This window comes from Aulonocara stuartgranti (assembly GCF_965226115.1).
Source record: "Aulonocara stuartgranti genome assembly, chromosome: 22".
Taxonomy (NCBI): Eukaryota; Metazoa; Chordata; class Actinopteri; order Cichliformes; family Cichlidae; genus Aulonocara; species Aulonocara stuartgranti.
The window spans coordinates 31,461,185-31,486,702 of record NC_138957.1 but is presented as its reverse complement, the minus strand read 5'-3'; the positions used below and the strand labels follow the sequence as shown (position 1 = coordinate 31,486,702).

General features: G+C 40.0%; 1 protein-coding gene across 1 annotated transcript in view; it reads left to right on the top strand.

The window, feature by feature from the left end:
• Positions 1-25,518, top strand: part of LOC309698697 (uncharacterized protein) — a 32,400-nt gene extending 6,882 nt beyond the window's left edge. Inside the window, exons 4-10 of the mRNA XM_082521327.1 lie at positions 109-384; positions 1,319-1,406; positions 1,951-2,177; positions 4,851-5,138; positions 6,363-6,541; positions 15,285-15,377; positions 17,897-25,518. Coding sequence (XP_082377453.1) covers positions 109-384; positions 1,319-1,406; positions 1,951-2,177; positions 4,851-5,138; positions 6,363-6,541; positions 15,285-15,377; positions 17,897-18,340 — 1,595 coding nt within the window. The 3' untranslated portion in view covers positions 18,341-25,518. The remainder of the gene's footprint in view (positions 1-108; positions 385-1,318; positions 1,407-1,950; positions 2,178-4,850; positions 5,139-6,362; positions 6,542-15,284; positions 15,378-17,896) is intronic.

Here is a 25,518-nt window from a genome sequence, read left to right as displayed (position 1 = left end):
CATGACAAAGACAGAGTGTTTGTGCTTTCAGGTTAAAGCCAAGTCTAAAAACTAACAAAAAGAGTAATTCAACATATCTAATAAAAACATCTTGATTGCTTCTACCAGTAAAAACAGAACACAGGACAGCTTTCTTTGGCGAGGACGTCCACATCGATGTCCCACGCGGGAATGGCAGCGAGGTCATCTTTAAATCTGCGACCAGCGAGTCCTACGACATGCCGCTGATCACAGCGGGGAAAGTGGTGAATCACAACATTTCCTATTCCAACGCTTTGGGCTACCTGGTGCTGGAAGACGTGCAGGAGCAGAACGAGGGCACGTACATCATCAAGGACACAAACAATCCGAACACTGAAAGGCACTTCAAACTCATCGTCAAGGGTAAGCCTCCCTCTGTCTTCTTCATGTGCTTTAAGTTAGATTTTTTAAAATGTGGTTTGGAAACAGGAAAAATGCTGGACACAAGAGATACGAAATATGAAAGAGACATTCTGTGCAGGCCGGCAGTATAACCGTGAAAGAAATTATAAATGTCCTCTATGATCGGTCTTGATTTTTTAAATTTCACCTGTCTTACAGCAAAGATTGTTCAACTCAAACACACAAAGAAGACCAGGTTTTACTTGCAGGAAGCCAGAAAATACAAATTAGTCACCATCTTAAAAGGAAACGCAACACGTCATGTTAGATGACTCAAAAGTGCTTTGGGGCATCTCATTTTTAAAAATGTGCTTTGTAAATAAAAATGACTTTACTTGACATAAGCTTGATAAGATACACACTGTGCTTTACGTACATGAAGATACAGGACCCATGTTGACAATAGTGCAGAAGAGAGGCGAGAAGAGAGCGCTGACAGGGTGGAGTGAAGGGTGAAGACGAGTGTCAGGAGTGATTATGACTAAAGGATAGCAGCAAGAGTGAAGATGATAGCGAGAGGTGGTGTGTTTGCTGGGTTTTGTTTGGAGCTGACAAAAAGACAAAAGCCAGAGGTGGAGGTGGCACAGATGGAGATCAGTGGAACAGCTCAGGTTAAGCAGGTGGAGACAAAGTCAGAGAAACAAGAGATGGTTTGTACACGTGCAGAAGTCAGATAGTAGATATGCTGGACAGACAATGGTAAAGATGGAGCTGCCAGGCAGGAGGAAAAGAGGAAGATGACACCGAGCATTCATGGATGTAGTGAAGGAGGACATGAGAGGGTTGGGCTCACTGAGATTTCTCCTGAGAGTTTAATATTTACACTGAGGTGACTTTTGCCACAACATGACAAATTTCTCATCTTTGACTGTTTGTTCTGTGTGTCGATGATCAGACTGCGCTTTGGAGCAAATTGTCAAATACGGAGAAACCTACTACATCCATCTTAGCAACATTAAAGGACCCATCACCCTGGAGTTCAGGTATGGTCATCAGAGTGAATCAGTACCAAAGCTGGAATCATTTTCTTTACAGATTGTTTGAATGTTTTGAATGTGTGATGAGAAGATCCTGGAAATGGTTAAAAACAAAAGCCATAAAATCTAGAAAAAGGGAACACAAAGCAGAAATCTAGAGATAACAGATGGGTGGGTGACAAAGGCCAAAGGGCTGTATACACAGAGGACTGATCACACATTAGGAAACAGGTGGGAACATCCAGGGAAACATTAAGTAAAAGCACAGAAGACATACAAAGAAAAACAGTTACCAAAAATAAACCAGAAAGACACACATGACAGAGAGAGGGGACGACTAGAAACACACAAAGGAATAACAATAAAACACATACAGAGGCTGCTCTCCAGCTCCTTCTGTGTTACATCTATTGCGTGTTGAAATAAGCCAGAAATGAATTAATAAAGAGAAGAAGAAACAGGGCGGTTAACATCTCTGGAAACATCCTTAATCGCAGTCACTGTGTTACTTTATCTGTTCTGTATTATTCTGATTTTTCACAATTTTTAGGCCCAGTCCGTCTCAACTTAATCAGTCAGAGACGCAGTACACAACCGAGCCTCCACCTGTGGTGCTGTACGACCAGACGGGTGTGTTGGCAGAAGAATACATGAAACGCCTCAGCGTGTCGGAGAAGCGTGTGGTGCTGCACTCGGTCAGGATGACAGATGAAGGCAGCTTTACAGTAAAAGACAGCGAGGGCAAAGTCAAGATTCGGACCTGCCTGAATGTCAGAGGTAAGTGAAGATCTGAGCTTTACAGCATCCTGTCGGCTTTAATCGATCACTCGGTGTTAAAGTGAGTCATTCTGTGTGCGTGCAGATGCTTTGTGCCTCTGACTTCCTGTCAGTCAGTAGCTCTTTTCTTTGTATTTTACTTAAATTCTACCACAGCTCTTGTTTATTTTCCCCGAACGTATTTACACTTCATGTATTATTTTTTCTGCTTGGCCCACCTGCAGTGACTCTGCCCCCAACTGGGGTTTGTGTGTGTAGTTCTTAACCACACAAGCCTAAGGCTACACTTATAAAATTTTGCCTGAGGAGAAAAAAATCCAATTTAGTCAATAAAATAAAGTGTCAGGTAAAAATAAGTAACCTTGGGCTCTATGCAAGAAAAAAACTGTTGATGCACAGTAAGGCTAATTTTAAATATTGGTAGTTCAGAGTGTGATTTGAAATAGAGATTATAAAGTTTTTGCAATATTTTTCTACCTAATCAAAAGTGACAAAAAAGCCACGAGACAATCATTCAGCTGGTGTTACTGAACCTGCTTTTAATCAAGTCTTAACTTCAGCTCTTCTGATATGTTCCTGAGGAAATAAAAAGCACTCAATCCTGTGTTTACTGCAGTCACAGTAGTAACAGATGGCCTCCTCAGTTATTGTGTTGTGATTGGCAGTCTCCAATTTTCTCTTAATAAATATGTCCTGGAACCAGAAAAAGGGTCTCTAGAGGTTAAGTAGCTGAGTAGCTCGATGTGCCCGTCATTTATTAAAGCCTCCATAGTTTTTAATAAGTGATTTGCTTTTTGTGCTTTTCAGGTTTTCCTAGATTTTTGCTAAATGGTCATGTTGGCTGAGTGCCACTGTCTTAAAATCCTTAATCTCAGAAAAGGTCAAAGTCTTTATTAAATATATTAAAAAAGGTTAAACCCACCTATAGGGATTCTGAGCTCAATCAAAAACACATTTACTTTGGTGAAGGTTACAGAGCCAAAATATTACAACTGAAGACTGATAAATATCACTGAAATTAAAACACCGCTGAGTTTCTACAGCAACACAAGAGCTTCTGTGAGGCTGGTCTTTGAGCTAAATGCCAACATTTGCATACTTTCATGCAGATAATGTAGTTATGTACCATTTTAATGAACTAGTATTATAACAATATACGGCTAAGCTTCGTGGGAGACTTTATTATGAGTAATATAGATGTTCTTTTTCATAACTGTGTGGTTTTGTGTTTCAATGTCATGAGTAATTTATCTCATTGGGAGGATGAATGTCCACCAAATTTCATTAACCAAACTCATTAACCTCTAATCAGTTCATCCCATGTTTCAGTCCAGCCTCAGTGCAGCAGACTCATTGAATGAATGATTGATATGTTGCTTCATACTCAATAGTTTCTCCGTGCTCCACCAAGTCAGAGTGGGGTCCTTCCTGCCCACTGCTGTTTGTCGGGGGTGTGAAAGAGAACTGAAACGCAGGACTCACAGACACAAAATAATAAAGTGAAAACAAATTTTTTTATTTGGAGGAATGTCATAGTTCATAAATGAGGCTCAAAATGCAAAACAGATGTTCAACACACTCAATTGCAGGAACCTAAGAGGGAAAATTAACAGTTGCTGATACAAAGGACGAAGGGAAACTGGGGCTATATAAACACAGACACTGAGGGTTAATCAGGGAGTTAGACACAGCTGAGCCTCAAAGCACAGGTGAAAGTAATCAGGAGAACGACACAAGTGAAGTAAAACTAAATTTAAAACACAACTAACTAACTAAAACAGAAAGGAACTAAACTGGGAAACTGAAGACACAACAGTAAACTCAAAATGAGAAGTCAACAAAAGAAGAACCCGAGGAAACTAATACTTTTGTACGAGCAGTAACTGTAACTAAACGTAAGAAACAAAAAGATAATGTAAGACATAAAGACTCAAACAGAAAACCAAACAGATATTAATCTCTGGCTCTCTGCCACTGCATGTCTTTTATCCTGTCTTCCTTCTCTCATCCCATGCAGCAGATGGCCACGCCCCTCCCTGAGCCTGGTTCTACCGGAGGTTTCTTCCTATTAAAAGGGAGTTTTTCCTTCCCACTGTCGCCAAAGTGCTTGCTCGTAGGGGGTCATCGTTGTTTTTTTCTCTGTACGTATTACTGTAAGGTCTGCCTTACTGTAATAGGTACAGCGCCTTGAGGCGACTGTTGTTGTGATTTGGTGCTGTATAAATAAAATTGAATTTAATTGAACTGAATATTGTTTAATAAGATTTTAAAAAGTCCAAAAGACATACAACCCTGGGTCTCACTGGCCTAAAGATAATCTGGGAAAACATCCCTGTTTTATTATTATTAAACATTTCCACATGTTTACGTGTAATTTTCACCAGTGCAGCACAATGGTCTGTTTTAAAGACAACTATTTTGCTGACCCCTTGTCTTGGGTTAGGACAGCAGGGCATCCACAGACCCCCACTAATGCAGGCTGGCTTAGAATCATATGATTACGTTTGTGGTGACACATTTATATCCTGTGTTTATGCTATTGTGGTGAGCAGCATCACATTTAAGTTTTATATTTGCTGCATTTAGAAAAATTAGTCTTCCAACAGGTTAAATCAAGTTTAAATTTCTCTGAACACACACACAGAACTATGTGTGTTTTTTGGTCTGCCACAGATCACCTGTATTTCAAGCACCTCGCTTATGGAGACAACTTCAACATGCAGCTCCACCTGCCCTACTCCAGCGTCAACGTCGTCTTCAAGCCCAAATCAGACAGTCGGGGCCGAGCCATCGTGGACGAGGGGGTTGTGGTGACGCCGATGGACCCGCTGCTGGAGGGCAGGGTGAACGTGGAGGGTTCACATCTCACCTTGAAGAAGGTCCAAGTGTCTGACTCGGGCGTCTTCAGTGTGACAGACCTGGCTGGGCATCTTGTAGCTGCTGTCTACATAGATGTAGCCCGTAAGTGAAAAAACACATTTAAATGAACAACATGCTCTGTATTGCTGTTGGCTAACAAGCATAATAAACTAATTAGCATAATTTTTGTATTGTAAAAATGCAAATAAAGACACAGAGAGGGCTGCTAGCATGTTTGCAAGTCAGTGTAATACAACATGAACTACATGAACAAAGGCTGGAAGCAAAGAGAGACAGAGCACCGGGCTTACCATCAAACTTTTATCGTATTCAAACTCACGCTGAGAAGTTGGAGCATCAGAATCAATACAGAGAGAGGAAAGTGCCTCTGACTGATAAATGAAGGACAAATGATGCCTGAAATCATTTCCAGCTTTTTTGCAGCTAATGGGACCGTAGATTACAAAAGAACCTCGTGTTGTATTAAATAAGACTTGAAGCTAGCATTTCAAATCAAAAATTCATTAGGAAAGTGTTTGCTGAGTCATAGATGAACTGAGCTGTGAGATAGTTTCCTCAGCCAGAGGAGTCGCCCCCTGCTGGAAATGAAAAAAGCATTTTTTTCTGCATTTTTTGCAGCTTAGCATTTCAGGTCCAGAGGCTACATACAGCTGTTATACATTCATTTCTGATTTTCCCTTTTTTAAAGAGCAGACACTGAAGCTGGTCTTTCTGTGTCACAGTGTAGTCATAAATATTAATAATTTAAGCAATAACATGCTGAAGGATGTACAACACTGCAGGCTGCTGACATTTATGTGCCTGCGTGCCCTCGATGTATTTCTATTTTTATATAAAGTGTAATACAAAGGGAGTCAGAAGAGCAGAAACCAATGAATAATAAATAAATTAGTGACATTTTACTTTAATACTTCCAGTTTAACATTTGTGAGTAATATTTATAAATATAATAAATGCAAGTGGATAAGAGCACCTTAAATCCCCACATCGGATCGTTTAATTCCTGCTGAGGAGAAAACGCATGATATTTATCATGGCTCTGCAATTGTGTTTTTCTGTATTATAGTTCACGATGTTAAATGCTTATTTATTTCTTATCAGTTTTATGCGGGCGATGTTGCCGGCACATGTGCACGGATGACTGACGTGTTAACAGCAGAAAATGATGAGATTTAAAGGAGGCAGAGATGAAAGCTGATATCTGTTCTTTCAGGGTTTTGAAGCATCATTCCTGTTGTCACAGAAGACTCATTATTACTCGCCATGGTTGTTTTTTCCTTACCCGTCCTCGTCTGTCTCGCTCAGCTTACAAGCTGCCTCCCCTGACTCTGGCCATCCTCGCGCTGCTGGGCCTGGTTGCCCTCATGCTGCTGGCGTGCCTGCTGTCCTGCATCTATAAAGTACATAAGAGGAACGAGAAGAACAAGAAGTTGACGCTTATTGCTCAGCAGGCTGGCAAGAGTGACGGCGAGGCTTTCAGACAGGTAACCCCCATCTTTAGTTCTTTATTTCTCTTGGTGGTGTAAAAGAAAGTGAGCAGCAGGACAGTGATGTCTGTGATGGGAGGGAGAGGCAGACGGTCCTGCTCCTGCTGTGGGAGTGAAGATGGTCAGCTGGTCAGCTTCCTCCCCTCCAGTGCTGCACCAGGCAAACATGTTCACACCCAAATTAAACAGATCACCGTTGCTGAGGACGACTCAGTGGAATTGAACTACAAAGGAACATTCCCAAAACTGATATCCAGGGATGCTGACACAGACAAAAGGACCCCGAATTTAAATAACATAGAAAAAAACATGCACACCTTTTTTATAAACATAAATACACATACACACAAAAACTAGTTTTGATAAATTAAGACATACATAAAGACATCGGACCATGTATACATATGATTTTGGAGCAAGTAGCAAGTCAAGCCTGATACTGCAAAACTGTGATTTTTACTTCCATTTCTTGTTATCATACGATTCTTATTCTTATTCACTGATGAATTCTGGGTACTACACACAGCTGTAGCTTACATACTTACCGACCTCTGCCAGAGTCCTTTGCTCTGAACTGCACAGTTGCAGAAGTGAGACCAGTGAATCCACATCTCCTTTTCTCCACCTCTTCTTCTTCAAATGATTTTTTAATTGCTTCATTAATAGCTCGAGGTGCAAAGAGTGACTTTTATATGTTAATGATGAATTTATTGCTAAAGACCAGAACCAAAATGAGGCTTGTGCATGTGCATAACATTTCATAATGACTAAGAATGTAAAAGAGCACAGATGCCTTTATAAATATGCTTTTCTGCTGTGGGCATTCACACAGTTTTATTTGTGAGTCTGCACAGAGTTTTATGCCTCTGGGCTGTGGTATTTTTTTAGAGACTGCACTGTGCAGGATACTCATGATTAGTTTCATTTTAATAATTAAAAAAAAAAGACAAATCCATAATAAATGTCTCTTAATTGGAGCAGAAATTGTTTAGAACCCACCAGGTAAAAAAACTTGATTTTCAGTTGATTTGTTCATGATTTATAGTAATTTAGTGCCATTAATCAGCCTTTAGAGAGTCTGTGTTGTTTTTAAAAAGTAGTTATAACACAAAGCCTTTTTGAGCTGTGGTTATTATTTTGTTTCTCATTCTTGAAATGTCAATTTTGAATAAAATATATTTTAATTATGCTGAGCCTGCAGAGACAAAAACAAACTGGTGACTGTTTTCCAATCAGCTCTTTAAAATCCTCGCTTTCTTTGATTCACCTGCTCATTACCGGCTGATCAACTGACGGATTGGATGATTTAGAAGAGTTGACAGTTAACCCCGGCTGCTCACCCGGCGTCCCCAGGAGGCGGTTTGTTAACCAAGTGAATTTATGGATTCCCATTAAAACCCCATTACACACCAAACAGATGACTCGCCTATAGAAAGCACCTAAACATCACGCTCAGAAATTGATCGCTGTGCCGAGGGGACGCCGGTTCGATATGAGCAACCAAACTGTTTGAGGAAAATGTTCAGATCAATTTTATGAGCATTTAATAGAAAAGGCAGTGAATGCTTAAATCAGTCTGCCTGATAAATGAAGAAATAAGAATTCAGTCTTTTGATGTAATTAAAAATAGTTGGCAGGGATAATCGTTCAGCTTCAAACTAATTTAGACAGAAAATAACAGTTTTTCACTGTTTTAACTAAAAGCTGACTGTGAGGTCATTAAAACTAGTAGAGCGTTAACACTTTGCTGCCCAGAATCCCCATTAAATGATCCTTTACACCGATTGGACCAATTAAAAACCTGCTGCAGGCAGATGGCTCACTCATTGTAAACAAACCAGCTACAGCCACAGAGACTGATGGCCCTGCAGATCCTATTAGAGGATACCAAATGTTTACAATAACAATATGTCACATTAATTACTTAATGGAAAGGCTAAATTCACAGTTGTGTCACGATGGATGGATAATTAATGTTTCGGATTTTGCATTTTAAGCTGGATTCTCATCAAAAATCTAAATGTTTTATGGCTTAATCTTAGTGCTGCTTCACATTTCAGTTACTTTTTTTATTTGTAGATTAGGTGACATGTCTTTAGCCCATGTAGGCGGGGTTTTTTTGCATTTACTGCACGATCCCCAATCCACAAATACATTTTAGCTTTACTAACCAATGACAATGTGACAAAAATAAAAATATGAGGTATCTTCCAGTCATCACAGAAACATAAATGCACGCACTGGTTTTTATGCTCTCTGTGTTTTTTAAAATATTTAAGATGTTAGATTGAAAACTGTTATGGTGCATTAATGTTGTTTATCTTGCTTCAGCTTCATGAGTGTTTAGTGAATTGAAAGTATGAGCGTGAATAGAGGCCTTCATGCTCTCAGCTGGATGTCTCTGATTTCTTGGCCCGGCTAACGCTGATGCATGTGCGTTGCGTTTTCTCCCTCTTACTTTAAGGAGCCTCACACGGAGCCTCTTCTTGGTGAGAGAATTGCGTTCTGGCCTCTTTTACTGCTGCTCTCCCTTCTTCGTTTTGGTGTCTGAACAGATGTGTTGCTTTTGTGGCAAATAAGTTCCTTGATCAACTGGCTTTTGTGCGACCCGACCATTGGTGACAGTTTCAAAAACGATGTGTTCAGTGTGTTTGAGATTGTATGAAGCCATTAAAGATATTGAGCACTGGCACACTCGATAAATCCTGGACACGAGAGAAACTGCTATCAATCCTAATGAACAAGCAGAGGTTGATCGAAGACCTAATTTGACAAAAAGTCGATAAATTACCGTAAGTGGATCTGGCTCTACGACTTGGAACAAACTGTTTCTGTGATCCTTGCAGACTTTCAGTAGTCATGTGACTGAGCTGCATCCTTTTTAATTCACTTTATAAGGTTATTATGTGGATGGAGTTTGATTGCTCTACATTAATGGGGTAAAGAATGCAATATTCCACAGTGGTCCTACAAAATTAGGCAGTTCCTCTGTTTTTACTTTCAAAAACTGAGATTTGAATTAAGAAAATCAGTTTAGATGTTATATCATATTCAGGTTTCACAGCTCAGCCAACTTTAGGAATTGTCTTGCAGGATTTCAGTCACAGTTTTGAGCCAGGTCGGGGTGCAAACACCAGAAAGGCCCATTTTAACAAGTCATTTAATCCATTATTAAGTCTCAAGTTTTTTAAAACAAGTAATAATCTCAGTTGATGAAGAGGAGGGCTGTTTCTGCTTGGCTCCATCTGAGTTTGGGAACAACAGAAACAGCTTTACTTGCTTTAACCAAAAAAACTTTGATTTTTTTAAAGTTTCCCTCCACTCAGAAATTTTATTTTCACTAGTGGCTCTGCCTCCAGTGTTCAAAGTTTGTCTGGAAATATAACTTTAAGGTGTTCAAGCAGGAATGATGATGCTACACTAGAAGTTAGCTGTGGTTCAATAGATGACTTTCACTACCATGATGTGGAAACTTGAGGTTTGATTTGCACATATATTGAAAATAACCCTTCAGTGGTGTATAGGAGACACCTTATAGGCCAAAAGTATTACAATTTTGAAGCGGAAGACATTTGCGTATTCATAAATTCAGGATTTCCCATTAAGACGGAGGGCGACTATGTCATTAGGCATTTCCAGGAGGCTAATTAACCTTTTTTTAAGGGAAAAACTCGGACTCGAATCATTCTTTTAAACAGAGTCTGCACACATGTCTGGAGGGGATCTTTAAACTTCAGTATAGTGATTGAATGACCTGTTGAGATGGCTTTAACCTCCTCAATATTGGCGTAACTTCAGCTGGGAATTTCTAACTTTGAGAAAGTCACGCTGATATCACGTGTGGCGCTTTGGTTCCAGCATCAGTGAAATATTCCCGCTCCTTCCCTCCGCTTCTTCTCTCCCCCACTGCTGGTAAAACCTCAGAGCACTGCAGTTACTCATAAACAGTGTGGTTATGATAACTGCTCATACTGAAGCTTCACTGCTAGTGTAAAACCCAGCCAGCTAAGCGTGCACACGTTTCTTCTTCTTCGGTGGTGTTTTATAGTGTGGCGTGAATCACAAGGTAAATATGCAGTGTAATATTTGTGGGTGTACGTGCTGTTTGTGTGTTTTAGTCGCTAACAGAAAGGCAGTGTTGAAGAGTTGTGTGCATTGTATGTGTATTTTGTTTGTTTGTTGTTGTGTAGAGAATTTTACCTGTGCAGCCAAACAGCCCAGAAAGTGTGTGTGTGTGTGTGTGTCAGTTGTTTCCTTTTAATGTGTGCGTGTTTATCTGCATTCAGTGTTATGTGTTCATTTTTCTCGAGTGATGCAAAGTAATAAATTAAAATGTGACATGATGTGAGACACCCCCCATTTATTTGCTGCTTTTACATTTACTCCTTAATGACACCAGTCATGAAAAATTAGTCTATCACTTGATGCCCGGTCGTTATTCTTCCAGTTGCTTACCGTACATTATTCACAAGTAAGTTTTTTATTTTCACATTAAACTGTTGTTATAATTTGGCTTTGACTTTTGTTTTTCATTATAAAATATTAAATAATCCATAACACTTCTTACTAATAGAGCTCGGTCTTATACATACATTTTCTTAACTGCTCTGGTCTGTGGGCGGCTGGAGCTGATCCCAGCTGTCACAGAAGTTTTTTTTTTAAACTTTATGGTAAATGGCCTGTATTTGTATAGCACATTACTAGTCCCCAAGGACCCCAAAGCGCTTTACACATCCAGCCATCCACCCATTCACACACATATTCACACACTGTTGATCGCAAGCTACATTGTAGCCACAGCTGCCCTGAGGCGCACTGACAGAGGCGAGGCTGGCGGACACTGGCGCCACCGGGCCCTCTGACCACCACCAGTAGGCAACGGGTGAAGCGTCTTGCCCAAGGACACAATGTCCAAGCCGGGGCTCGAACCGGCAACCTTCCGATTAAAAGGCGAACTCCCAACTCTTGAACCACGATCGCCCAATATTTATATTTTTACGTAGTGAAAATGGAGGCTGCTCATAAAGGTAACCCAGTAGCTCTAACACATAAATCAAACCAAAAAGTGACAGAAAAGGTTAAATGAAAGAGTTCTTTCTATCCCCTCAACTCCTTCTGGAGACCCTGCCTTGGTGCTGTCTCCTGCCTCTCTCCTGATGCAGTTTTTTTCTTATAATTCCCTGTGCATCGGAAAAATCTCAACAATCATATTTGCCCTGGTTAAAAGTTCAATAAAAAATGGATTCCTGTATCAGGATGTGACAAGCTGTAAATTAGAAAGTGTTTTCAAAGAGACACAAAACTGCAATACAGTGAAAAAGTCTGTAATTTTCCAGGTCACAGGTAAATCAAGTTAAGCATGTGTTTGTGTGCTTATTGGGTAATCTATCAGGTTTGTAAAGTGATCTGATTTAAAGTCTTATTAAAAAACATTGTTTTATTGTGTAACATTCTGCTCATTTATTTATGTATAACAAGTTTAAAAATGGTTAAATGCTGTGTTCTGGATCCTGTCGGGGGAATTCCTCCTTAGAAAGAAAGAAAGAAATCTTACAAGCGTGAATCAGGTCAAGACTTTTCCTTTATCACATATTTTACATGCACAGGAAATGTGATTGTAACAGGATTTCACACAAAAAACCACAGCTGTGATTCTCGGTCTTTCTACAGTCTTACTCCTCTTTATAAGTTCAGGCTATGCCTCGAAGCCAAGCTCCTAAAAGGATTAACTCTCCCCTGGTTTTAACAGATAAATAGCAGGCTGCTGGCCTGAACCCTCCATTTTCCAAGAAACAAATTATGTGGAACATTCAATTATGATTTATTATCTAACATCTAACAATCCTTCCAAGAAATGTTCTCATGTAAAACTGTTTCAAGTCTCAATTTAGGCTTAAAACAGTAAAGTTATGCATTAAAAGAACATAGGTTTTCTAAAAATATGCTACATATTACAAAAACTCACTCTCTTTATGAAGCAATATGTAATTTCAACTAGAATATGTTGGACACTTTTTTCATCCAAATTGGGGAAACTCGTTTCCCTCCAATTCAAAAAACAAGAAATAGTTTCGACGCTGTTCACAGTTACAACTTAAAGCTGCAAAAAGTCATTTGAGACTTTACAGATTTAAGGCGCTATGGAGCAATATCACTTCTTAAAGTGTTAATTAAAAAAATCTGTCAGCTGCTTGGACAAAAGCTCTGAAGTTGCTCACCAAAGATGGCTAAAAATACCGCGTCATGGATGCTTTTCAAAATAAAAAAACATCCTTAATTTAGCCTTAATTAAGTTTCCATCAAAGGGTGATTCTTCTCACTCTGTTTATTTTAACTACATTTACACTACAGTCACTGTTACAGCTCACTACTGTTAAATAAATATCAGCTGCTGTTGCTTCAGTTTTAATCAGGACGTTAAAAATTTGAGTTGCTTTTGAGTTTGGATTTCTTTGCTTTCCTTGTGTTTGACGTTTTTGATTTTTGTGATTGTGTTGTTGTGTTTGTGGTTTATGACTTGATGATGTTATCGGTATTTCCCTGCTCTTTCCTTTCCCTCAGTTTTGTCTGTGTCTTCAAGCCTTCTGGGTTTCCCTCTGTCTCGTTCATTCAAGTTTAGAATATTATTTCAAAGTTTTAGCGTTAGTTTTTTATTTTCTATTTATCTTCACCTGTATCTTATCTCTGTACTTATATAGTCGTGCCCTCCCTTTAGTCTTTATCTCAGCCCCTCTCCCCTGATGTGCTCTCCTGGCCGTCCTGCATTTATTTCCCTGCACCTTTTCTAACAAATATTTACCAATAAAACACATCCTGACCTGTGATTATTTCAATTTTTCATGATTACTGATGATTGTGGGAGAAATGTTAAAGCAGCAGAGCCTTCCAGCCCTCACTGTATTTGTCTCTGTGCGGTTACTTTTTCTGAGTGTATGTTTGTGAGTCCTAACGTTTTGTTTGTGATCACCAGTGATGTACTGTACATTTGTGTTAATCTCTAATGTGTGTTAAAGCTGTGGTGTTGTGTGTGAGCTTGATGTGTGTTTGCGTGTTGACAGCCGAGGTTGAGATGACAGCAGGCGGCCTCGCTGTTATGGATTTTCTTGTAGCTGTTAGATCTCAGACGTGCGTGAGAGGATGTCAGCAACCTTTCGAGACTTAACCCAAGAGACCGACATGAAGCTCAGATCAATCACGCCTGACTCATCACCTCACCTGACCGCCTGTCTCATCCTTTGCATTTTATTACATCCATCTCACCGTCCTGCTCTCCTCTCTACATCTTCACTATCTGCTGATTATTTCTTCCACTTTAAGTCTCTTCTGTCACATTTACTGACGTTTATCTTACTCCTGCTTGCTGTCTGTCAAATACCATGTTTATCTTTCCAGCCCCCTCCTCCCCCTCTATTTGTACTACTTCTTTGCTTCCCTCGCTGGTAAAAAGACATCAGATATGGAACTTCTTGCTAACATATCAGCTGCATTTATTCAAAAAAAGTTAAAAAAAAGTCAAAGTTTTCATCCTTTTTATGTTTAGCGGATATTTTAATGGAATTTTTTTTTTAAATTTTGTAAACTGGAGACAAGCAGTGTGCTCCTTCAATCATTTACCCTTCAAACACCACAGAACAAACAACAGTAAATTTCCATGCATGATAAAAAAGTTCTGCGAGTCCAACCATAACAGTAACTTTTAAAGCAATAAAATTTCTTTATACTCTTGAAGGTCATGTTCTCATACATTTCTAAACTGTTTCGATGAACCATGAATTCCTCGAGTCACACTGTGCCACGTCACGTCATTGCTGACACACAGCGCAATAACAAGGTGGAAATGTTTAGTCCTCCATGTTTAGCCCGCCCATTGCTCTTGGCAGATTTGGCTTTTTGCAGCTTTGCATCCGTCTCCCAGATTTTATTAGAAGAGATACGGTGCACACTATAAAACCACAAGTTGAAGTGATCAGAACAGGTGTTCCTGTGGGAGCTGAAAAAATAAGCAAAAGAGTACCAGCTTTACCAGAAAGACTACCTTGAAGTGGATGCCAACCAAGTTTTAATCAAGTATGATTTTATTTAATTAATAAAGGATCTTGAAGTTAATCTTTTTTATCTGCACAGCCTCCTCAGCAGGATTCTCTCTCTAAGCACAAAGTCAGTCGTTTGCTTAATGCCGACTGTAATCCACACCGTTCCCTGTCTGTGTCCTTATCCCTCCACTGTGCTGACTAATGGACAGTTTATTTAAAATGCACAGACCTCTCCTGTTTACGCCTTCACACTTTTCTTGTACACATCTCCACTCATCCCGATTTTTCTTGCTTTACCTTCTTTTTTAGCACATCCATCTGGCTCTTTCTTGTCCTTTTTAAAACTTTCAGAGTGCACCTTGAGCCCATCTACTGTATCTTCAATCTGCCCCCATGCTGTCTTCCCTGCAGTTGAAGTGAATAGGCACTTGTGAAATATTGTAACTCCCCCCTGGGCTCTGTTTCCTCTCAACCTCCATCCCTGACATGAAGACAAAGAAGTGCTCTCTGTCATGTCACACAAGGATCCTTTTTAATCTGTTTAGGAGCTTTCTGTGCAGTTAAATGTAGCCTGTGTATGTGTGTCATTGTCCTGTAGTAATGTAAAACATGTATGATGAAACGATGTGTAAACAGCTGCTGTTGAGGGTCGATTTTTACATGCATCCTGCATGTTTGTATGTGTCTTTCTGTGTGTGTGTCTGCAGGTGGTTCGTGAGGCTTACAGCAGGTTCACCGAGGAATCGCTGACACAGTCGATGTGTGATAAACCCATGGAGAGCACAGAGGTCACCATCAAGGTCAGTGGTGGAAACAAAAAGCCATTAAAATGCAAAAACATGTTAAAATGATAAATAAAACATAGCAGAAATTAAAAGATCACAGCTTCAAACTTGGTTTTTTAGCTGCAAATTCATAGATATTTTAATAACCATGCATCAACATAGTAACACATAATCTGAAAGACAGATGAAGAGAAAGATGATTCACATCTTGGCTTTCAATGGGCAAGTTTGTTGCACAGCTGAGCTTTATTCACTCTCATGGTTCTTACGTGCTCATAAAACTGTACAATCCCCACGACCAGCTGGAGAACTTTGTGGCGTGTTAACTTTTTAACTTTCGTATTCAAAGTTTGAGCTATATTAGATTTTATAGACCAACACTATAAAAAAAATATATATGAGACATTTAACATGATGGTCTGTGGATGTGAAGCAAGCAGTCAGCCATCTGTGCAGTGCACAAGTGTAAGGATTAGCTGCTAAGGAATTGCTCTGCATTCCTGGGTATAGCCTGCAGCTGTGCAGTGGTCATTGGTTGTGGCTGCCAGTGATGATTACATCGACCCTGAGTATCTCGGGCCTTTTCTGCTCTGACAGTGTTTCCAGATTTTCCTGGGATGCAGCTGTATGGCTGGCAGAGAGGTACAGGTTGGAGCAGCTGATCTTTGTCTCGTCACATTTTCACCAAGTTCAGACGTGGTGCTCTCAGGGTCATGTAAGGCTGCAGCAACAGTTCAGACCTGCACACCGGCATCTGGCATGCAAATAAACTGGCCTGGAGCAGCTTTGTCATTTGCAGCATGATGACACTGATCACAGTGTTGTGCACACACTGATTATTTGTATTTTTGAGACCACTGGCATAATAATGTAGTAAACTGAACCTTTTCTAAGGAGTTGAAGTGAGCGTATTTGTACTCGGTAAACAAATTACGGCCCTGCCATTGACTAAAATCAACAGGAACCAACAACTACTCAAGTTTGTGTTATGTAAGGGTTTAAAATTATATGCTGAGAAATGGATTAAAACAAAGACGGAGAACATATTCAAATATTCATGATATAAAACTCATGTTGCTTTTTTGACTAGTGTAAACCTAAAACTAGATGCATTTTTGTTCAGCTAATAAAGGATAATAAGAATACTGGTGTGTAGCCAGATGAATAAGCATTTTTGGGCTCCAGCTTCTTATCTTTGTGCGATGTTGTTTGGTCCTGGTGTGAAAATCAGGCTAATAGGTCAACAGAAGAAGAGTTTCACCATCAGCTTGTATAGGTTACATAATTGTTAGTGATAAGAGCTGTAGATACAAGAACGATTAGAGCAATATCGTCTGAGACTGAAGTCTTGATCTTGATTATGAGAACAATCTGAAGCTTAATAATGTCCAACACCTGGTGTACTTTTGGAAAAGTTTGCGCTCAAAGTAATATATTAATCAAAAAAAGATTAAAAAAGATTTAAAGACAGAAACATCATTGCCCATCTTTGTGTTTGAGATTGCTCAGAAACTACCTGCTATAAAATGTCACCTCAGTGCCAAGAGTAATTAAAATGCAATCGACCTTACACGCTGCACTCGGCAGTGGAACAAATTAGACTCAAGTTTATAACTGCAATAAAGGAGTAAAGAAAGTGAAGTGGTCAAGGTTCAGGGAGTCCTTTAAAACGGTTGATTCAAGCTCCCGCAGGAATTCTTGCTCTCCAACGTGGAATATCACAATAAAACTACAGTTCTTTTCTAAATTTGTTGTTTCAAAAATCAACGCAGCAGCATCTGGATAAAATTTAAATAAAATTTAGTCTATTGTTACAAACATGTCTTACAGTTAATGTTAAATTGAGTTTTGTTGTCTTACATCAACATGCATGTGACAACAGAGAGCTTTGAATCTCAGGAACAACAACAATGAAAATGTGATTTCTACATTTAACACTGAAAGCAGGTGTAGCCCACATCTTACAGGCCAAACATTTAGTATAACTCTGATTTGATCTATTCGGGTGTTTTCTTTATCATTTTGCTGCACCTCTTTGTTTGTGTCCATGTAACATAAGAGTAGGGATGGCTGCAGGAGATGGTGAGGTAAGTCTATAAATACGGTTGGAGAAATGTACATAAATTATTCACTTTTTTCCTCTGACCTAAATTTTAACCACTTGTTTTTCTTCCGTTCTTCGATCCTATATCACCTCCTTCCTTCGTCTCCTACGCCCTGTTGGGGGTATCTGTTTTGTACTCGCTTCGACTCCTGCTTCTTTTGTCTTTTCATCTCAGCCCTCTGTCCTTGTATAATATTTTCCTCTTTACCCTTCTACCTGGCTTTCTTTTGCTTTATCGCCTCTCTACTTTCTAGTTGTTGTTTTTTTCAACTTTACTTTGTCTTACTTTCATCTTTTGTTGGGTCCTACTTTCTCCTCTTTTACTCTTCTTTTCCTCCTTTATCTTTCCTTTCATCTTACTTTGCATCCTAACTCTTCTGAATTGTATATTTATCTTGCCTTTCATCTTCTTCTGCCTCTTTTTATGCAGGGCCTCGAGGTGTCCAAACCAGGCCGCTACCACACTCTCAACTCAGATAACTTTTTGGAGATGAGTGACTCCGGAGTCGAGTTCACCAGCTCTGGCCTCCCACTGGACAGCGACACAGATGCTGCGATGACCTACGCTTCCCACAAGCCCCTGCTGAATGCCGCTTCCCCTCCAGCCATCTCTGAAGGATCGCACTCCGAGGGCTTGGAGGCCACTGTGGTCCCTGATGGCGACCTCAGCGCTAGCCAAACCCCTGACTCTGCCTTGAGCCCCATCTCTAATCCTCACTCGCTCGCAGCTGCGACCCCTGATGGAAGCCTCCGTGGTGCTGCATCGCCGGGAACCGCCTCCAGAGGCACTGCTGAGTCAGATACGGCCAAGTCGGAGGGAGGGGCTGAGAGTGGAGAAGGTGAGCAGAAGGAGGAAACGGCCCAGAGCACCTGAGAGGGAGTACCAGGGTGTATTTTTTTTTAAGCTCACCTCTCCCAACATATCCACAGTCGTCTGGCAGGAACTTATCATATCTCACACCATCAAGTCCTTCGTCACTGCATTTGAAGCAACATCACAGACAAACGTTAAAGCTTGGATCCAGATGTCTAGCCTAGCCTAAAAATAACTAAAGCAGCAGATGCTCAAAACGCACAATGCAAAATTTAAAGCTCTGAAAAATGAAAGGTAAAAATAGAACCCCCCGAGCTGTATCAAAAGCAGCTCCGTGCATCTGGAAAATGCATGCATTTAAATTAAACATTAGAGTAGCTATCATAGTTCAGATCTACAGGACATTGCTGACATTAGAGTAGACTGCATGCCTGCTAAAGAAGCATAGGCTCACAAAAGAAGCTGTGATGACACGAAAAGGGTAAAAAACATTCATCACTTTTAGGGAAACGGCTGAAGGGGATCAAATGATTATGATTCCTGTGAAAACTGGTCAAAAAAAGGCGACAGCAGTGTGACAATTTGACAGGTAGAGCCAGCGCGCGTCAAGGAATCAGACATTATTTTCTAGGACCAAGCCTACTAACGACAATAACAGCAGAGAGCGTCTCCCTTTCCAATGGCGAATCTCAATGCGTTGCCTCTGACAGCACTTTTGTCTGCTCTCACTGCATCAGACAAACACAGTGATGATTGCATTTCAGCCCACCCACACGCAGCCTCTCTATTATTAACAGTACAAGCATGTCGGAGAGCGCCTCCACATCTCTGACAAAAGTGCTTGTTCCAGCAGTCATTTACCCAGAGAAAAATCTACTCGAGGTATTATTTCTCAAAAACCTGCAAAGTGAAACAAGCTAGATTAGATTGAGTACCCTACTACTAGATGGCTGTTTCCCTTTCTCTTATATCCAGTGTGTCAAATCTGCCAAATTCAAGGCATCATCTGGAGAAAACCGCCTAAACGTCCACTTCATCTCACTCGCACTAATGATAAAAGCTAAAAAAAAGAGGGGAAAAACACCCAAAAGAGCAACAACTAACTGCAGAAACTGTCCTCATCTGTTTTACCCACCCAAGGGAGTTGTCACAAACCCTGTCAGAGGAAAATAAAATCCAGAGACTAGCGTTCAACACGTCTGGGGCTTTTGGAACGGCTCCTGAGAACATAATTGGATTCTCGGTCTCTTTGCAGACGGACCAATTCACGGACACCGTCGAGTGAGGAGCGGTGATAAAAGAGACGACAGAGATGGAACAGTGTTCTATTCGGCGAACAGATAAATGACTTGCATGATTTAAAGCCCCCTATTTTCATCTCAGCCCCAATCCATCTCACGGTGCTCCAATTATTGTAGCCCGGTTGTTTGCCAAAATGAAGTGAGTGGAAAGGCACAGTTTGGATCAGTCTGCGATAACGATGCAGCCCGCAGCCTCAACAGAAGGAGACTGAATAAGTCGTGAGAAGTGTAAATGTGTGTGTGTGTGGAGGGGGTGGTTCGTGTAAACCGAAACAACATTATTAGACACTCAGTGCTTCGTATGGAGGAATGAGTCAATTCAACCCATTAAAAACAGGAAATTAAAAAGAGGAGAAGATACAAATCACAAATTAAGAGTTAAACTTGTTGCTTGTGCTTTATGAATCCCAACTTATCACATAATTCACTATATGATAGTCCAGTGTTGTTGACTTAGCTGTTACAATGTTACAATGTTACAAAGGCATCGCTCAAAATCTGTTCAATCACTGAAGTAAGAGCAATATTTAAGTTTAAGTGCTGCACGGCCACCTTTCATCCATTCAAGGGCATTCGAATTGTGAAATCGTGCTGCAGATTTGAGCTTAAAAAGTGTGATTTTAAAAAGAGGCCACAGAATGGGCTGGAGATGTAGTCAAATCTCTTTTAAATTACATCCTTGAATAAAATCAGCTTTTTCTTCTTCTTTTGAAGGGACTTCTTTTCACATGAGGAGGTTTGGTAAATTAGCGGTCACTTAAGAGCAATCAAAACATTTTGTGGGAGAACACACACAGACGCTACAGGTGAGAAATGGAATAAGTGACGGCAGATAAAAAGTTTTTTAAAAGAAGCATGAACAGAGTCAATTAGATTAAGCTCTCTCCATCCTAACAGCTGCTTCTGACTAATTGGTTCCCCTTCCTCGCTGTGAAAGGAGCTCGTGGGCTAATCCAGGTCACTGGAAGCTGATTTACACCGCAGTACGAGGCATCTCACGGCGCTGACGAAACGGCGTCCAGGCATGTCCTGTCCTCCGCAGGGCCTGACAGTCCGTGATACCACCAGGGTTGTGTCACGGAAACATCAGGCACACGCTCCACCCTCTGAATCACACCCGAACCACGCTTATCTTCATCATCGAGTCCACATTTCGATATCACTATTATGGCTGCCATTGACAGCTGTTAGCAGTACGGCTACCTCATGCTGTAACCGAATCAATGTCAACTGGAAAAGAGAGATTTACGATCCAAACCTCCCAGGGTGACTAATAGCGGTCAGACAGGTGCAGATAATCGATGCCTGGCAAAGAAAAGCACAAAATTTAACAAGTAATCTCTTTTTTTAAATGTTAAAAAGGGTCCATACTGTATTTAAAAAGGGTAAAAGATAAGAAGCAGCTATTGTAAATACAGTAAGGTGATTAGCAAACACATAGACTTTTTATTAGCTCGTTCCCTTCTTATTCAGGAAAACTTAGTTTGAGTTGCGTATTTCAGTGTCATGTGTTTACAATGACTTGTGTGCCCTACATTAATGTGACTGAATGATTTTATATGGCTGTTTTCTATGGATGTGCTTTTGCTCATGTGTAAACTGAGGGGCTTCCAAAACTCTTGTTAGGTGAGCAAATTGATGGTCAGTGGAGTTTCAATTAATTCTAAAGCAATATTAGTATTATAGCACTTACACATTACTATCACCCACAGGAAAGAGGAATCAGGCGTAGCACATCCTAACATGATCATGTTCACTTAGGTATCCTTTTTTCACAGTTGTAAATATACAGATATGTGATCTGCATGTGTATAGTGTGAAAATACTAACATATTTCTTACTGCAAGGCTTATGCAAGATTTTATACTATTAAAACGCTGCATTTATCCTTTAACCACACATCGACAGTAAGCAGAAAACTATGCCTTTAGCTGGGAAGACTCGTAGCTCATGCCATGTTTGTGTGTTTGGGCCTCGGTCGTGATCTGTGAAGTCCTTTCATCAAAGCTGATGTCAGCAGAGACTCTGCCGCCTCTGGGGTGCAAAGCATCAAGAGCGCTGTTGATTTAACCTCGCACTGCCTCCGAGACCGGGGCAGGAATGTCGGATTCACATAAAGTTCCAGAAATCCAACCAAATGCAGGCCAGTAGGATATAGTTACAGGATAATAAATTGATGATATGTAAAGAAACGCATCTGTTTCTCATAAATACGCGCACGCTTCTTTGGTTTCTTGCCCAAATTTGTAACTCCAGGAAAGTCCCAGGTGATTCTGGTCGTGCCTGAAATCATTCACTCATTCGTTATAAGCTGATGCCTGTAAAGGAAGTTCTGTGTAGACAGCTGTCTGTGATCAAACCTTCTAATATCAGTCAGGTGACTCTCTGCTGCTGTCACAGAGTTAAAACATAACAGCATCAGCTTAATAAACTGGCAGTATTTTGGGTATTAATGCTGATTTTCTCAGTGTCATAAACAGAACATTTTACCTTTCAGCACAGCGTGCGATGGCATCTTTTGTAGTAGTTGTACTTACACTATTTAGTAGAGCATTGTGGTATATTTTAAGTGCACGATAGGGAAAAAGGATACCAGACACTTAGACGTAGCATATATATTCACTATATATACACAATTCACTATATTCATATATATGGAGAGAGAGAGACATAAAATTGTGAATGATTTCTGATGCATCGTTTGCTTGCATGTTTTATATAATTATTAACTAGTAGCAGAGTTGGGATTTTTTTTCTAAGTTACAGAGTGTCTGAAGGTTTGTGATAAGGTAACATGAAGTGCATCCTGTACCAAGGCCAGGGCTTATCAACTTTAAAGCATCAGATACACGTTCCTCTTGTGATCATGCTGCACGTAACCACCAAGATTCAGATAATTCAGCCTGTTAATTTACAGGCTAACCTTCCTTAGAGACAGCTTAAGCCATTTATCTGGCATCTGCAAAGCTAGCAGCTAGATGGAAACGATGCATCTTAACTAGGATGCTGTTCTTGTCGTGCTGCCAGACGTGTTGCAGTTTTACTGTGGCACAAGAAACATAATTAGCTTATTATTCAAAATGTTGCTGTATGCTAAGTCGAATTTTTAAAAAAAGCTCCATTTAACCACAGCGGGGTATATCTGCTGCACAGGCTGCCAAGATATTCAGCAGATATATGGAGTCCTTTGTGGAGCCCCAGATACTGCTCAAGACAAATATCTGCCTGCTATGCTTACTGTTCGGTCTGAGCTGTTATGAAGTTATCACATCAGAATATCTGAGATGCATTCATCAGGAAGATTTAACATTTACGTGCAGATATTTCAGATCCTGGTTGACGTTTTATTTTGTGTACTTCAATTTTGAGAGCAGCATACTTTCTCAAATGCGTTTTACTTCATAAAGATGAAAGGTTTCAGATCGAACATGCATCGTAAAGCCTCTTTTGGAGGGCACTTTGTGCTTGGCAGGGTGAAAGGACACCGCCCTCCTTTGGATCGCAGCCTGTGCCTGCTGGAATAATAAAACTTTAGGTTCAGGCAATCACGGCTGACATAGGCTTTATGAAAGGATTTCACTTGCTGTCATTCATCCTCAGTCTGATGTTTTCTCTTTCATTACACATCTGAGCTGCTATTCACAAAGCCTCTCAGAACAGAAGTGTTGATCCGTGTGTGGGTAGGGGGAGATTTAATAAAATGTTCTTTCAGTTCTGGTAGATTCGCTCTCCTTTTAATCTACTATTCTCTGTAAATCCAAAGAATGTAATAAAAAAAAACACGAAATGATGTCTGCAGTGTGGCAGTGCGCTAATACCTCTGATCATAACAGAAATACGCTCTCGCACGAAATATCCACACTACTGTTCACTGCAGCTTCTGACTCTCACATCAATTAAATTTAATTCACTCCAGTTCAAATCAGTGGCTTTTGTGATTGAATTTAGTCTCATCTCTGATTCATGACGGATAATTGGAGAAACTAATTGGAAAGCACTTATCACTCCGTCACTCTGAGTGCAATATTTTACCACGCTAATGTTGCCGGTAATCTTTTGGACAAACTGATCCCGGTTCGGCAGCACTTTGGCTCTGAGCAGCATTGTGAATTATTCAGAAATGCGGTGTACCATTTTCTGCTTGAAATCTGTTTTGTAGTCAAACTTCTGACCTATCGCGAGCCTCCCAGCACCTGCGGATGTTTTTCATGTAAGAAAAGGTTAATAAATGTACATATGAAAAAAAATCATATAATAAATGTCTTTACTTTGAAATAAATGTACTTGATCTCAGAGGAGAGAAGTGGATATGCTTAAAAACTCACCTCCTTTGAATGAATGACTTTCATTGTCTGGGCTTTTTATAGCATCACATTGAGCACCAAAAAACTAGTCTATCTGTGCTTAGTATTTCTCCTTACTCTGATATTATAGCCTATACCCGCTGTCCGAGTATACCTAAGAGTTAGTGTAACTGCAGCATGCCGACCAGTAGATTGCTTGTGGGACAGCAGACGTGACCTAATATTGATAATAATAATGTGAACTGCACTTTTCTGTACAGCCGGCCACCAGAGTTCACTGTGAACTCGTGGCTGTTGTTTCCCATGATCCTCCTTAACCTTACAAAACAAAGTCACCTTTCACTGCAGGGATTCAGCTGCGAGTGTGAGTTGAGGATGAATATCAGTGCTTTTTCACATGTACTTTTCTGCCATATGTTCATAAAATAGATTTTCCTTCAGAAGTGGATGTTTGTTGCATTTATTAACACCCAGTATGAAATAAATGATAAACGTGTGAAATATTGAAGAATTTTGCCTTTATTTGATTTAGTCTTGAAATGTGTTTTTATCATATTTAACTTTTTCATTTTTGACAAAAATAAAATGGCATGCATTAAAATGAGATTGCCTTTGATCTGGTGTTCTCCTTTAACACACAGCTGAATGTGCATAGACTGAAATTCTTAATTGTCAAGTTGATGTCTATTTCAAATCTGAAATGCATGATCTGACTCTAAGTGGCATTAAAATTTGTATTACAGATGTTTAGTTTATGTGACTGGATATTACACTGATACTGGGTGCACCTTGCATCATGCCCGGTCTGTTTATTAAGTCTATCTGTGCGTTCATCTCCTTGGCTTAAAAGGATCAGGTAGTCAGGGTGGTTCTTGAAGCTTAACTGGATCCTCCTTGTTGTTTTAGCCCATCAGAAGTATTGTCATTGTCGATATTACCGTAGCTTTTTCTGCAAAAACACATCTCTAATGTTTTATTTAGGACTGTGTTTGAAGTTGTTGTTTTTTTAGCGTGCTGGGATCGTTTCACTTTCTCTTTCAGTTTGATCGCCCCGTGATCTTTTGTCTCCGTGGACTTTACACTAAAAGCTAGAAGGTGACTGTTTTTTATCAGCTGATTTGAAAGTGAAGTGTCTCTCTTTATGCTGAGCAGTGGGGTTAAACGGAAAAAGTAATTGAATGGCAAGCCTCTAATGTCTGATGCAAAACAGTCTTTAAGCAGGTTAACTTTTTTAGCCTGCATTTTGGAGGAAAATGTGAGAAATATGCAGGTTGTGCTGAGTTCTGACTAATTTTGTGAAGAAAAAACACTGAAACATAGAAATCTGTGTTAATATTGTGAGTCTAGGTCACAGGAAGTGAGACAGAACGATTCAAGGAGACATGATTGTACCTGTTTGAATGATACCAGGAATTCTGGTCCGATTGCTTTCCTCTGTTTTTTCTTTTCTGATGAACATCTTGCTTTAATTTGAAAAACAAATCAGGTCTTTCAGGTCTCACATGTAGTCATTGACTCTAACAATACTTCAGTGTACTGCCATAAACAAGCCTGGTTTGCTTGAAGGAACAACAACATGTGCTTATTTGTATTACCTTTGAGACCTTTTGGCATAATGGCACATACTTTTGTA